This window comes from Nerophis lumbriciformis, linkage group LG38, assembly GCF_033978685.3.
Source record: "Nerophis lumbriciformis linkage group LG38, RoL_Nlum_v2.1, whole genome shotgun sequence".
Taxonomy (NCBI): Eukaryota; Metazoa; Chordata; class Actinopteri; order Syngnathiformes; family Syngnathidae; genus Nerophis; species Nerophis lumbriciformis.
This window is the reverse complement of record NC_084585.2, coordinates 15,563,119-15,576,929: the sequence shown is the minus strand read 5'-3', so window position 1 is coordinate 15,576,929 and position 13,811 is coordinate 15,563,119. Positions and strand designations below refer to the sequence as shown.

The following is a 13,811-nucleotide window of genomic DNA, read 5'->3' as shown; positions in this document are numbered from 1 at the left end:
TCCAGGACTATGGTCTGCACCGGACTGAACAGCAGGACAGGTGTAACCACTACATTAATACCTGTCACTTTTTCTAACTCCTTGTGCACATCTGAATGCTTATTATTTAAATGTTTACCTACATTTGAAGGAAAGGTAGTAATAGTAATCACCACATTTGGCGAGGCGTGTTTTAAAGCAGCTGTTGTGAGAGTAGCGTATGTGTGTGTGTGCTCTTTTAAAAATGGCAGTATGTGGGCTGAGTAAGTGAGTGGGCAAGTTAGGAGAGGTAGCGCTAGCATGTGCAGGAGTGTTAATAGCATGGTGGATGTCCGGTTGTGGCCTGTGGAAATGATAAATAAAGTGACCAAGTTGTAACTAATCGACGGCCCCGTCATTCCGGCCTAAGAGCGGAGCCTTACGGACCCATTGTGAAGTTAAAGGTGTTACCCCCAACAATACATCGGACCTGGAGGGAACGTATCCCCTGTTCTCCTCGACCACGATCTGGGAGCCGACAAGCAGTAAAGGTGTAAAACAGTACTTGCAACGCTGTGCCTCCCTTTTTAAAGCGTCACCTTTATTGTTTGTTTTTGAAGCCCAAATACCTCCCCATTGCGCTTCACGCACTCTCTTTATTAACCAGTAGAATTGTAGTTTTTTCCCATTTTTCCCCTCCAATATGTTGTTACTTGTATGCACTTTGTGTGTGCGAGCCGCCGCAAAGCGGCACTCAGATGAAAGGACGGTACCGGTACTTTTCATAGGTAGTATAGTACAGATTTCAATTGATTAGTACCGCAAAACTTTATTAGTACCGGAATACCATACAACCCTATACCGAACAAATGCGTCATTTTCGTTCTATAGTATGATGTTTATTTATTATTCCATAAAATCTTTCAATTATCTTTTTTAAATTGTATCCTAATTAAAAAGTTTTGTCACATTTGTGGCTATCATAAGTCCATACTTTCAGAGGATATGCATTTTTCTGCATGTTTTAAAGACATACAATTTAAAAAATGACTTCTGGGTATGTTATATTGATCAACTAATTCATAATTGGATGTTTATTTAGATGGCTTAAGTACAGTTCCCCTTTTGATTCAAGGTACAGTGTGATGATTGACAGACGGAACCTTTTAATTGGCTATTGTCTACGGCCATGCACAAAGTCAGAACACGGAATGCTACTACAGAAAAATTAATAAATTAAAATAAACTCTAAGATGGAACAGTTTTGCGAGCCAATTGTATTTCACTTGATAGTAACAGTTAATGTAAACTTTTCAACTATTCAACATTATCATTGTCAAATGCTTACAATTATGTGCATCCAGACAATTGTAAGCTTTTGACTGTATATAATAACCATATCAGACATGGGCATTCATTTAGCATTAAAATTGCATTAATAACTTTGAATTCAATTTGCTGATACCTGTAAAACACCTATAGCTGAAGACTCAAAAAAAAAAAAAAAGAAACATTCTCTCCCGCAGATTAGCATATTTTTCCTTTAGTGATGAAGCTGACGTCCAGGAAACCCACAATAATGCCTGGCCATATATAGACAAATGTATGTGTTGAGAAAAAACAATGCCCAAAACCTTAGTTTTTAAATCATAACTGCTCTATTCATCTAAGACGTTCAACACAAATTTAGGAACGCACATTAAGGTAAGTTGAGTTCATGATAAGTTCTTAAACGACACTCAAATCATTGTTTTTTGTTGTCAAGATTTACAAACCTCGTTTCCATATAAGTTGGGAAATTGTGTTAGATATACCGTATTTTTCTGACTATAAGTCACAGTTTTTTTCATAGTTTGGCCGGGGGTGCGACTTATACTCAGGAGTGACTTATGTGTGAAATTATTAACACATTACCGTAAAATATCAAATAATATTATTTAGCTCATTCACGTAAGAGACTAGACGTATAAGATTTCATCGGATTTGGCGATTAGGAGTGACAGATTGTTTGGTAAACGTATAGCATGTTCTATATGTTATAGTTATTTGAATGACTCTTACCATAATATGTTACGTTTACATACCAGGCACGTTCTAAGTTGGTTATTTATGCGTCATACAAACCCCGTTTCCATATGAGTTGGGAAATTGTGTTAGATGTAAATATAAACGGAATACAATGATTTGCAAATCCCTTTCAACCCATATTCAATTGAATGCACTACAAAGACAAGATATTTGATGTTCAAACTCATAAACTTTATTATTTTTTTTGCAAATAATAATTAACTTAGAATTTCATGGCTGTAACACATGCCAAAGACACATTTTTTAAGCTTCTCAGGTGGAATTATTTCCCATTCTTGCTTGATGTACAGCTTAAGTTGTTCAACAGTCCGGGGGTCTCCGTTGTGGTATTTTAGGCTTCATAATGCGCCACACATTTTCAATGGGAGACAGGTCTGGACTACAGGCAGGCCAGTCTAGTACCCGCACTCTTTTACTATGAAGCCACGTTGATGTAACACGTGGCTTGGCATTGTCTTGCTGAAATAAGCAGGGGCGTCCATGGTAACGTTGCTTGGATGGCAACATATGTTGCTCCAAAACCTGTATGTACCTTTCAGCATTAATGGCGCCTTCACAGATGTGTAAGTTACCCATGTCTTGGGCACTAATTCCCCCCCATACCATCACAGATGCTGGCTTTTCAACTTTGCGCCTATAACAATCCGGATGGTTCTTTTCCTCTTTGGTCCGGAGAACACGACGTCCACAGTTTCCAAAAACAATTTCAAATCTGGACTCGTCAGACCACAGAACACTTTTCCACTTTGTATCAGTCCATCTTAGCTGAGCTCAGGCCCAGCGAAGCCGGCAGCGTTTTTGGGTGTTGTTGATAAACGGTTTTCACCTTACATAGGAGAGTTTTAACTTGCACTTACAGATGTAGTGACCAACTGTAGTTACTGACAGTGGGTTTCTGAAGTGTTCCTGAGCCCATGTGGTGATATCCTTTACACACTGATGTCGCTTGTTGATTCAGTACAGCCTGAGGGATCGAAGGTCACGGGCTTAGCTGCTTACGTGCAGTGATTTCTCTAGATTCTCTGTACTCTTTGATGATATTACGGACCGTAGATGGTAAAATCCCTAAATTCCTTGCAATTGCTGGTTGAGAAAGGTTTTTCTTAAACTGTTCAACAATTTGCTCACCAATTTGTTGACAAAGTGGTGACCCTCACTCCATCCTTGTTTGTGAATGACTGAGCATTTCATGGAATCTACTTTTATACCCAATCATGGCACCCACCTGTTTCCAATTTGCCTGTTCACCTGTGGGATGTTCCAAATAAGTGTTTGATGATCATTCTTCAACTTTATCAGTATTTATTGCCACCTTTCCCAACTTCTTTGTCATGTGTTGCTGGCATCAAATTCTAAAGATAATCATTATTTGCAAAAAAAAATGTTTATCAGTTTGAACATCAACTATGTTGTCTTTATAGCATATTCAACTGAAATTGGTTGAAAATGATTTGCAAATCATTGTATTCCGTTTATATTTACAGCTAACACAATTTCCCAACTCATATGGAAACGGGATGTGTAGATAGATGCTTTTTTTTAACCATGACAGAGAAAATGAAAGACATTATAAGGGTGGGCCAAAGAAAAGGCAAACTAAAACACATACAGAGGTAGTTGTAGGGTGTCCTCAGCTAAATGACTGATAATGACTGATAATTAATAATAATGTGAATCTGAGTGTGAATGTTGTCTGTCTATCTGTGTTGGCCCTGTGATGAGATGGTGACTTGTCCAGGGTGTACCCCGCCTACCGCCCGAATGCAGCTGAGATAGGCTCCAGCAACCCCCCGCGACCCCAAAAGGGATAAGCGGTAGAAAATGGATGGATGGATGGACTCTTATTGGGTCCATTTGTACACTCTCAGTTACATTAACATTGATACTTGATATGGGGGCCCATGGATATAAATGCCATAAATTGGGGCTTTATAGCTTTATATATATATATATATATATATATATATATATGATATATACTTTTGCAATGTAGTTTGTAGTGTAGCTTGCTACAATTCTCTGGGGATAGCTTCCCCTGTACTGTAGCTACATTTAATCGGGAATAACTTGGAGCTTAGCTTACTACATTTTCCGAGTAGCTTGCCCATCACTGCTTAAATGTGACTCTTTGTGATACTGCTGTGAGAGCGGGGTCTGTATGATCTCACTCATGCAGTGTCGTTTGTGTCTTTGCAGGTATTGGCTATGCCTCCATCGTGATCGTGTCCCTGCTGAATATCTACTACATCGTCATCCTGGCCTGGGGCCTGTACTACTTGTTCCAGGTAAGAGCGTTTGCTGCTCTGGGTCATCTATATCTACTTCCGGGCACGTGCATAGTTAGACCACGAGTGGTGCTCACACACTTTGTCGGAGAAACATGCCCTTTCTGCTGAATTCATTTAGGAATACAAATTATTCTCTGTACTCAATTCCCCTTAAATATATTTCGATATCTGACGGGGCATGTGTTAGAATTATTCTGAAAGTTCCTCCCCAAAGTTCTCGACGGCCATGTAGCACGTACTATAAACCTTACAGTACGTCTCCTCTGACACACAGTATCAGACAGTAATAACAATGTTTGTGAAATTGCGTTAATTGATGCCAAATTAACCACAACATTATATACGGTATATATATATATATATATATATATATATATATATATATTAGAGATGCGCGGTTTGCGGACACAACCGCGGAGTCCGCGGATTATCCGCGGATCGGGCGGATGAAATTAAAAAAAAAAAGATTTTATCCGCTCGCGGGTCGGGTCGGGCGGATTAATTAGATATTTTTTTTATTTTTATTTTTTATTTTTTTTTTGCGGGTGGCAGTTAAACCAATTGGGAAATATATATACATAGTTAAATGTTGTTACCCACATACGAAAAACGAGCAGGCACCTGCAGCATATGCCACAACAGAAGAAAAAAAAAAAAAGGGATGGACACTATTACGGAGGGAGAAGGGACGCCTCGCCGGGGTCCGGGACCGAGGCCCCTTCCCCCGAGAGGGCCCCACCGGGAGCCATAGCTGAGGCGATCCGCGAGAAGGGCCTGACGCACGTCCAGGGTCACCACCGCGCCCACCGCACCGACACCCCGCCTCGTCCGCTTTCGCCGCGGCCGGCGTCACGCGCAGCAGGTAAGCAGCTTACCTGCCCGCCACCCCCGTGGCCGGGGGCTCGTAACATGGGTCACTCCGCGCGCTCCGCCCGCGCAGCTTACCTGCTTGCCACCCCTGTTGCCAGGGGCGCGTAAAAGGGGTCACTCCGCGCTCAGTGCGCTCACGAAAGGGGTGGGGCTCACCCTGGTTGATATAGAGAGCAGGACAGTGGCCATAGAATTTCATTTAAGGTTTGTGATAAACCATCAAACTCATTCGTTAAAAGGACTCTATAGTAATATAAAGCGAATTTTTCTGGACATTATCATGCAAGAAAAGTTTATTTTTGGGATCGCGATCACCGCGTAATGATTTTTAAAGGTTGCATTACATTATTAACTGTCCCATGTGATCAGCCAGTGCAATTGGAAGTCCATGCTCAATTATTGCCTCCGTAAATAAAACTTCGGCATTTATCACATCCAAAGAATCTGTTTGGGCGACGAAAAACGTTGAAAGTTTTCCACTTGTATCGCTAGCAACGGCATTAGACTTGTGTTTTTTTGTCCCAACGTGGTCTTTTATATCGCTAATTCCTCCGTGTCCGATCGAAAAATCTTGTCTGCACAAGGTGCAATTCGCGTAGTTTTCACCCTTTTTTTTTTTTTAAATTAATATTAGATATATAACAACGGGCGGATGGCGGGCGGATGCAGTTCTGATCAAACGTTACATCGGGTGGATGGCGGATGGTTGACGACTTTCTGACGCGGTTGCGGATGAGATAAATTGCCTATCCGCGCATCTCTAATATATATATATATATATATATATATATATATATATGTCTTAATAAGGTTATCCAAAAAATAGTGCTCGATACCGTAGTAGAGCGCAATATATGTATGTGTGGGGAAAAAAATTACAAGACTACTTCATCTCTACAGGCCTGTTTCATGAGGGGTTCCCTCAATCATCAGGAGATTTTAATGGGAGCATTCACATACCATGGTTTATATAGGGCACAGAGTGGGTGGGTACAGGCTGGCGTAGGGGCGTGGTGATTGGCTCATGTGTTACCTAGGAGGTGTTTCCGTCTGTGGCGGCATGCTGATACAATTTCGCTGCGCTTGTTGAGGGATGACAGGTCTGGACGGTATACAATAAACAGTTTCTCGGACAGTCCGCAACCCACTCCTCACCAAGCTGAAAAATGACAAGGAGCGCATCAAGAAAGTAAACAACCTCATCATAGCTGCCGATAAAACCACAAACTTCTACAGAATGGACATACCAGAACATAACACCTTACTGGACAGAAGCATCACCAAATCATACAAAAAAGCACAACCCAACACTTTACAGAACATCCACCTGGAAAATAAAAGGATCACGGCTGAACTGGACATTGAGGACAGGGTGGACGCCACAGCCAACAAGGAAGCCTTCATCACATTGAAGGACCACAAACCCAACTTTGCAAATAACCCAACATGCCGACTAATAAACCCAACTAAATCTGAAATAGGAAAAATCAGCAAAATAATCCTGGACAGAGTCAACACAAAAATCAAGGACAAAACACCACTCAACCAATGGAGAAATACAGCAGCAGTAATCAAATGGTTCAACAACATCCAAGACAAACAACAGCACAACTTTATCTCCTTCGATATCGAATAATTTTACCCTTCCATCACGCAAGACCTACTGACTCAAGCACTAGACTTCGCCTCAGACTACGACTCAATCACAGGCAACGAAAGAAACATCATCATCCACGCAAAAAACTCCATACTCATCCACAACAGTACACTATGGCAAAAAAAGAACAACTCAACATTTGACATCACTATGGGAAGTTTTGACGGAGCGGAAACGTGTGAACTCGTTGGGAGTTTCCTCCTCTCCCAGCTTGCTAGCCTCAACCTGAACCTTGGTATTTACCGTGATGACGGACTGGCAGTGTGTCGCGCCTCGCCAAGGAGCAGCGAGAATACCAAGAAGCGCATATGCCAAATTTTCAAAGAGAACGGCCTACGGATCACGATTGAAGCCAACAAGCAAACCGTCAACTTCCTCGACGTCACTTTCAACCTGAGAAATAACAGCTACCAACCATTCACGAAATCCAACACAACACTCCAATACGTGCACCATGACAGCAACCACCCACCCACCACCACGAAAAGAATACCTACCGGAATTAATAAAAGGCTATCGATGCTGTCATCTAGCAAAGCTGAATTTGACCAAGCAACCCCCCCGTACCAAAAAGCCCTTGATGAAAGCGGATACAATTTCACCCTCACCTATGAACCCACGCCAGGAAACCAACCAAAAAAGAACAGAAAACGAAACAACATCATCTGGTACAACCCCCCATACAGCAAAAGCGTCTCAACTAACATTGGCCACAAATTCCTCAGTCTGATTGACAAACACTTGCAACTGCAACTGCCGCAAGAAACCTGATTGCCCTCTCAACGGTGGGTGCTTACAAACATCAGTTGTTTACCAATCTAAGGTAACACGCAATGACATTAACACATCCGACACATATGTAGGATTAACCGAGGGAGAGTTTAAAACCAGATGGAACAATCACAAGGCTTCTTTCAGGAACCAAAACCTGCGGAATACCACAGAACTCAGCAAACACATTTGGGACCTCAAAGACAATAATGTTGAATATTCAATAACATGGCAAATTCTTGCATCCAGCACACCTTACAATAGTGGTAATAAAAGATGCAACCTATGCTTGAAAGAGAAACTGTTTATTATATACCGTCCAGACCTGTCATCCCTCAACAAGCGCAACGAAATTGTATCAGCATGCCGCCACAGACGGAAACACCTCCTAGGTAACACATGAGCCAATCACCACGCCCCTACGCCAGCCTGTACCCACCCACTCTGTGCCCTATATAAACCATGGTATGTGAATGCTCCCATTAAAATCTCCTGATGATTGAGTGAACCCCTCATGAAACAGGCCTGTAGAGATGAAGTAGTCTTGTGATTTTTTTTCCCACACATACATATATATATATATATATATATATATATATATATATATATATATATATATATATATATATATATATATATATGTGTATATGTATATATATATATATATGACATGCGGTGAGTTTGATGGCTGGTGAGGCACTGACTTCATCACAGTCAGATTTACAAACATGTGAACCCTAAAGAGTATCTTATTCACCATTTAATTGGCAGCAGTTAACGGGTTATGTTTAAAAGCTCATACCAGCATTCTTCCCTGCTTGGCACTCAGCATCAAGGGTTGTAATTGGGGGTTAAATCACCAAAAATTATTCCCGGGCGCGGCGCCGCTGCTGCCCACTGCTCCCCTCACCTCCCAGGGGGTGAACAAGGGGATGGGTCAAATGCAGAGGACACATTTAACCACACCTAGTGTGTGTGTGACAATCATTGGTACTTTAACTTAACTTTAACTTTACACATACAAACTGTAGCACACAAAAAAGTACATTTAATAAAAAAACGTTATTATGGTCTTACCTTTACTTATAAATGCGCCGCTGTTGTACTGGATTAATGAACCCCCTGACGGGAGTGTTATATCAACTAAAGCCCTCACTTCAACTTTCCACATGCAAGATTGAATCTATTTAAAAAAGTGTAACCGAGGGTTTATAAATGTCGCCTATACTGTATGAAACTACAAAATAACAAACACAGAGGCTCCAGTTTACACGAGGACCACTTTATTTACCTTCTTTCAAAAACTTCCGCTCCACTCCAACGTGTCAAAATTCCGCTCTTAGCGCCTTCAAAATAAGAGCTCAAGGCATATACTGTATAACAGCGCATAACAGGAACTTAACATCACAAAGAGGAAAGCCCATAAAAATAGGTTACAAAAGTTATTTAATAAGAAACTAAAAAGTGCAAAAACAATAATGTTCGTGTTGGAGGAGTTGTGAATTAGGTACACCTGCAGTCTGCAGGTGTACCTAATGTTGTGGCCCAGCAGTCATTCACAACTCCTCCAACACAAACATTATTGTTTTTGCACTTTTTGGCTTCTTATGAAATAACTTTTTTAAATAGATTCAATCTTGCACGTGGAAAGTTTAAGTGTGGGCTTTAGTTGATATAACACTCCCGTCAGGGGTTGCCGTGCATTCTACAGCGGGGGTGCAGGAGGCGAGCCTCAGCCAGTGCGTCTTTTGCAGCCGTTTTATGATCGCTCAGCACAAGAAATACTTTACACACATACAGTTGTTGACAAAATACACTGTACATTATATACCTCAGCTAACTAAACTATGGAAATGTATAATATAATTCATATAGCAATACGGTCTCACTGCACAGCAGGCCAGCAGTTAGCCGAGTCCGCAATCCATGTTGAGGCACTGAGTGACATGCCTCGACTGGCTGCTGATCACCGCACCGTCTCTTCTCAGTATTTGAACGGCAAATGTGAAAATTCAGCGATTTTGAATAAAAAATAATCTAAAACTGGTGAAGTTAAATGGAAAATAACTTTATAGTATAATCACTGGATACATTTAACAATTTAATATATATTTTTTTCTTTTTACATTTTTTTTCTTTCCATGATGGCAGGTGAGGCGGGGCTTCACCTGCCTCTAGTGACTGCACGTCACTGATATATATATATATACTTGTATTTTAATATATGGGAACAATAAGGGGTCTTAATTTTCATCACAAATTGCATTTAAATCAGTAAAAAAAATAATTAATGTCCAAATGGGGGCCTAAATCCACATCCCTTGCTCCACAGTTAGGTGTCATAGAGATAACAGGCAGGCAAATAATTTAATAATGACAGTTTTGCTGTTTTGCTCTTCAACCTAGACAAGTTCACTAGTTTTGTTTCAGTTTAAATTCCAATTATTGAGATGAAAGGCAGGTCTTTATATTATGATTTTATTTTCCCACATTCAAAGCATTTCCTTGTCGTCTACATAGTTTGTAATAGTGTTTTTTTGGTCAGAATGCTTCATATATTATGTTTTACAGACCATCTTAAAGCCTCTCTTCAGTATACACAGTTTTGTGGGCTGTCTTATTTTCGTGCTTCCACTTCGACAGCATCTTCTCCCTGTCATCCATGTTATATTTTTTAGCGCTTTCATATGGAGTCTACTGACAGATAAATCTTAGAACTATACGCTACTTTGTATTAGAAATGGCAACATTAGTGGAGGCATGTGCATGTACGAGCCAGTCTGCCCTACAACAAGAGACAAAGAGAAGAAGTTTAGTGACAGCAGCGTCGAACTACAATGGCGGGATAGCGCACAGATCTTCGAGTGAATCTTTACCGTATATGGAGATAGCCGCTGATGTCACATGTTTGAAAAATGTCACAATTGGGGCAAATTCAAAACGGTTCATTTGGAGGAAATATGAAGGAAGGCAAATATTTTTTTTAGAAATATTTCAGCAGTGGTTTGATTTCACATTTCATAAAAACATGTACAAATAAGAAAGAAAAGTTGGTTTTGCATAATAGACAATCTGGTGAAATATATTTGGTGTACCTGTATATTATTAGTGTCATGCTGTTTGTGCTTCAACTCTGTCATAGAACTATTTAAACAATGTGTGTGTGGAAGTACACACATTTCTTTTATTTATTCAATTTGATGATTTAGAGTTTGAATTTGTTACTACGTAAGCTACAAATATCCTGCAGTGATTCTTATCACAATAATAATTATTTGAAGCATTTTCTCAAATTGGTGCCCTTTTTTCTGGTTTGAGCACCTGCCCCCCCAGAAACTCTGTGCCCGTTCCTGTCTACATCTATGAAGGTGCAATTTTGAGGGATGCATACTGGAAATCGGTATCAAAATGGCATTGACACTCTAGGTCATAGGTGTCAAACTCTGGCCCGCGGGCCAAATTTGGCCCGCCGTGTAATTTCACTTGGCCCTTGAGGCGATATCAAATTAACACTAGAGCTGGCCCGCCGATTATATTCAGCGGCGGTGCCGCAATAACACCGCATTCACCGCTAATTCTCATACTTGCCAACCCTCCTGGGGGACTCAAATTTCAGTGCCCCTCCCAAAAATCGTCACGTCCGCTTTTCACCCAGTCCAGCGAATGCTGGCCCAGTCACATAATATGTGCGGTTTCAGCACGCACACGTGAATAAAATGCATACTTGGCCAACAGCGATACAAGTTACACTGATTGTGCCGTATAAATAACTTTAACACTGTTAGAAATATGCGCCACACTGTGAATCCACACCAAACAAGACTGACAAACACATTTTGGGAGAACAGCCGCACAGTAACACAACATAAACACAACAAAACAAATACCCAGAATCCCATGCAGCCCTAACTCTTCCGGGCTGCAATATACACCCCCTGCCACCACCAAACCCCGCCCCCCCAACCCCACCCACCTCAACCGATGCACGGAGGGGGGCTGGGGGGGTTTGGGATTCACAGTGTGGCGCATATTTCTAACAGTGTTAAAGTTATTTATACGGGCACCGTCAGTGTAACCTGTATCGCCGTTGGCCAAGTATGCGTTGCATTTACGTGTGTGTGCGTGCTGAAGTCGCACATAGTATGTGATCGGGCCGGCACGTTGTTGGAATGGATGAAAAGCAGACGTGACGACAGCTCGTGGAGGACGATAAACGCAGTGCCTTTAAAGCACGCCTCCAAGACTGTGGTCCGGGTGGACTACAAGGTATAATGACTGATGAACAACTTTGTTTGATAATGAAAGATGCCTCAGCTCAAAGGCTGAACCCCAACATTAATGAACTAGCATCCAAGAAAAGATGCCAGTTATCTGGCTTGGGCACATCAGATTAGATCAGTATGTTGCAAACTGAGCAGTTTAAAGGCCTACTGAAACCCACTACTACAGACCACGCAGTCTGATAGTTTATACATCAATGATGAAATCTTAACATTGCAACACATGCCAATACGGCCGGGTTAGCTTACTAAAGTGCAATTTTAAATTTTGCGCGAAATATCCTGCTGAAAACGTCTCAGTATGATGACGCCTGCGCGTGACGTCACAGATTGTAGAGGACATTTTGGGACAGCATGGTGGCCAGCTATTAAGTCGTCTGTTTTCATCGCAAAATTCCACCGTATTCTGGACATCTGTGTTGGTGAATCTTTTGCAATTTGTTCAATGAACAGTGGAGACAGCAAAAAAGAAAGCTGTAGGTGGGAAGCGGTGTATTGCGACAGGTGTTGTGCCGGATAACGCACCCCCGCCGTAGAATGCACCCCCTGACTGTTGTGCCGGATAACACAGCCGGTGTTTCATTGTTTACATTCCCGGAAGATGACAGTCAAGCTTTACCATTGGCCTGTGGAGAACTGGGACAACAGAGACTCTTACCAGGAGGACTTTGAGTTGGATACGCAGACGTGGTACCGTGAGTACGGATGCAGCTGCGGCTTCCAAACATTTGATCGCTTGCCCGTACGTGCGGGCCGCTATGTGCATGTCACGTACGTAACTTTGGGGACTTTGGGGAAATATATGTGCTGTATGAACTTTGGGGAGGTGAACAGTACTTTGGTCTGTGGGATTGAGTGTGTTGTGCAGGTGTTTGAGTTACATTGGCGGGTTATATGGACGGGAGGGGGGAGGTGTTTGTTATGCGGGATTAATTTGTGGCATATTAAATATAAGCCTGGTTGTATTGTGGCTAATAGAGTATATATATGTCTTGTGTTTATTTACTGTGTTAGTCATTCCAAGCTGAATATCAGGTCCCACCCGCCTCTCACAGCATCTTCCCTATCTGAATCGCTCCCACTGCCCTCTAGTCCTTCACTCTCACTTTCCTCATCCACAAATCTTTCATCCTCGCTCAAATTAATGGGGAAATCGTCGCGTTCTCGGTCCGAATCGCTCTCGCTGCTGGTGGCCATGATTGTAAACAATGTGCAGATGTGAGGAGCTCCACAACCTGTGACGTCACGCGCATATCGTCTGCTACTTCCGGTACAGGCAAGGCTTTTTTATCAGCGACCAAAAGTTGCGAACTTTATCGTAGATGTTCTCTATTAAATCCTTTCAGCAAAAATATGGCAATATCGCGAAATGATCAAGTATGACACATAGAATGGACCTGCTATCCCCGCATTTCAGTAGGCCTTTAAAGTCCTGAATGGTTGGTTTATTCATTGTTATTATATTTTCTAGTTCATTAGCCTGTGGAAAAAGTTAATGTTGATATTTACCTCAGAAGGCTGCATATAGAAAAGAGGCATTACATTTTTATTTAAATTGTATTTGATATGCCATTTATATTTTTGATCATTATTATTATTATTTGAAACTCGATTTTGCATGTCACTATAAAGTTGTACAAGTCTTGCTTGTTCAATGTTCAATGCAAAACTTGTTTGGCTACCTATTAAAAGGATAATTTGTTCAACCTTGGCCTGCGGCTTTGTTCAGTTTTAAATTTTGGCCCACTCTGTATTTGAGTTTGACACCCTTGCTCTAGGTCATTTGAGGTAACAGGCAGGTGTATACTTTTGCACATGCACAGTAACATGGAACAGTCCAGAGCGTGAGAAGGGAGGGGGAGCTACCAAATGTTCATTAGAAATTAAACATTTTTGATG

At 41.4% G+C, this 13,811-nt stretch overlaps 1 protein-coding gene across 3 annotated transcripts in view; it reads left to right on the top strand.

Moving 5' to 3' along the window:
* Positions 1-13,811, top strand: part of LOC133578425 (sodium- and chloride-dependent taurine transporter-like) — an 82,293-nt gene that overhangs the window by 21,916 nt on the left and 46,566 nt on the right. For all 3 annotated transcript variants that reach the window (XR_009811856.2, XM_061932854.2, XM_061932856.1), the window contains exon 4: positions 4,243-4,331. Coding sequence is in view for 2 of the 3 variants with exons in the window: in XM_061932854.2 (XP_061788838.1) it covers positions 4,243-4,331 (89 nt within the window). In the remaining variant the exon portion in view is untranslated. The remainder of the gene's footprint in view (positions 1-4,242; positions 4,332-13,811) is intronic.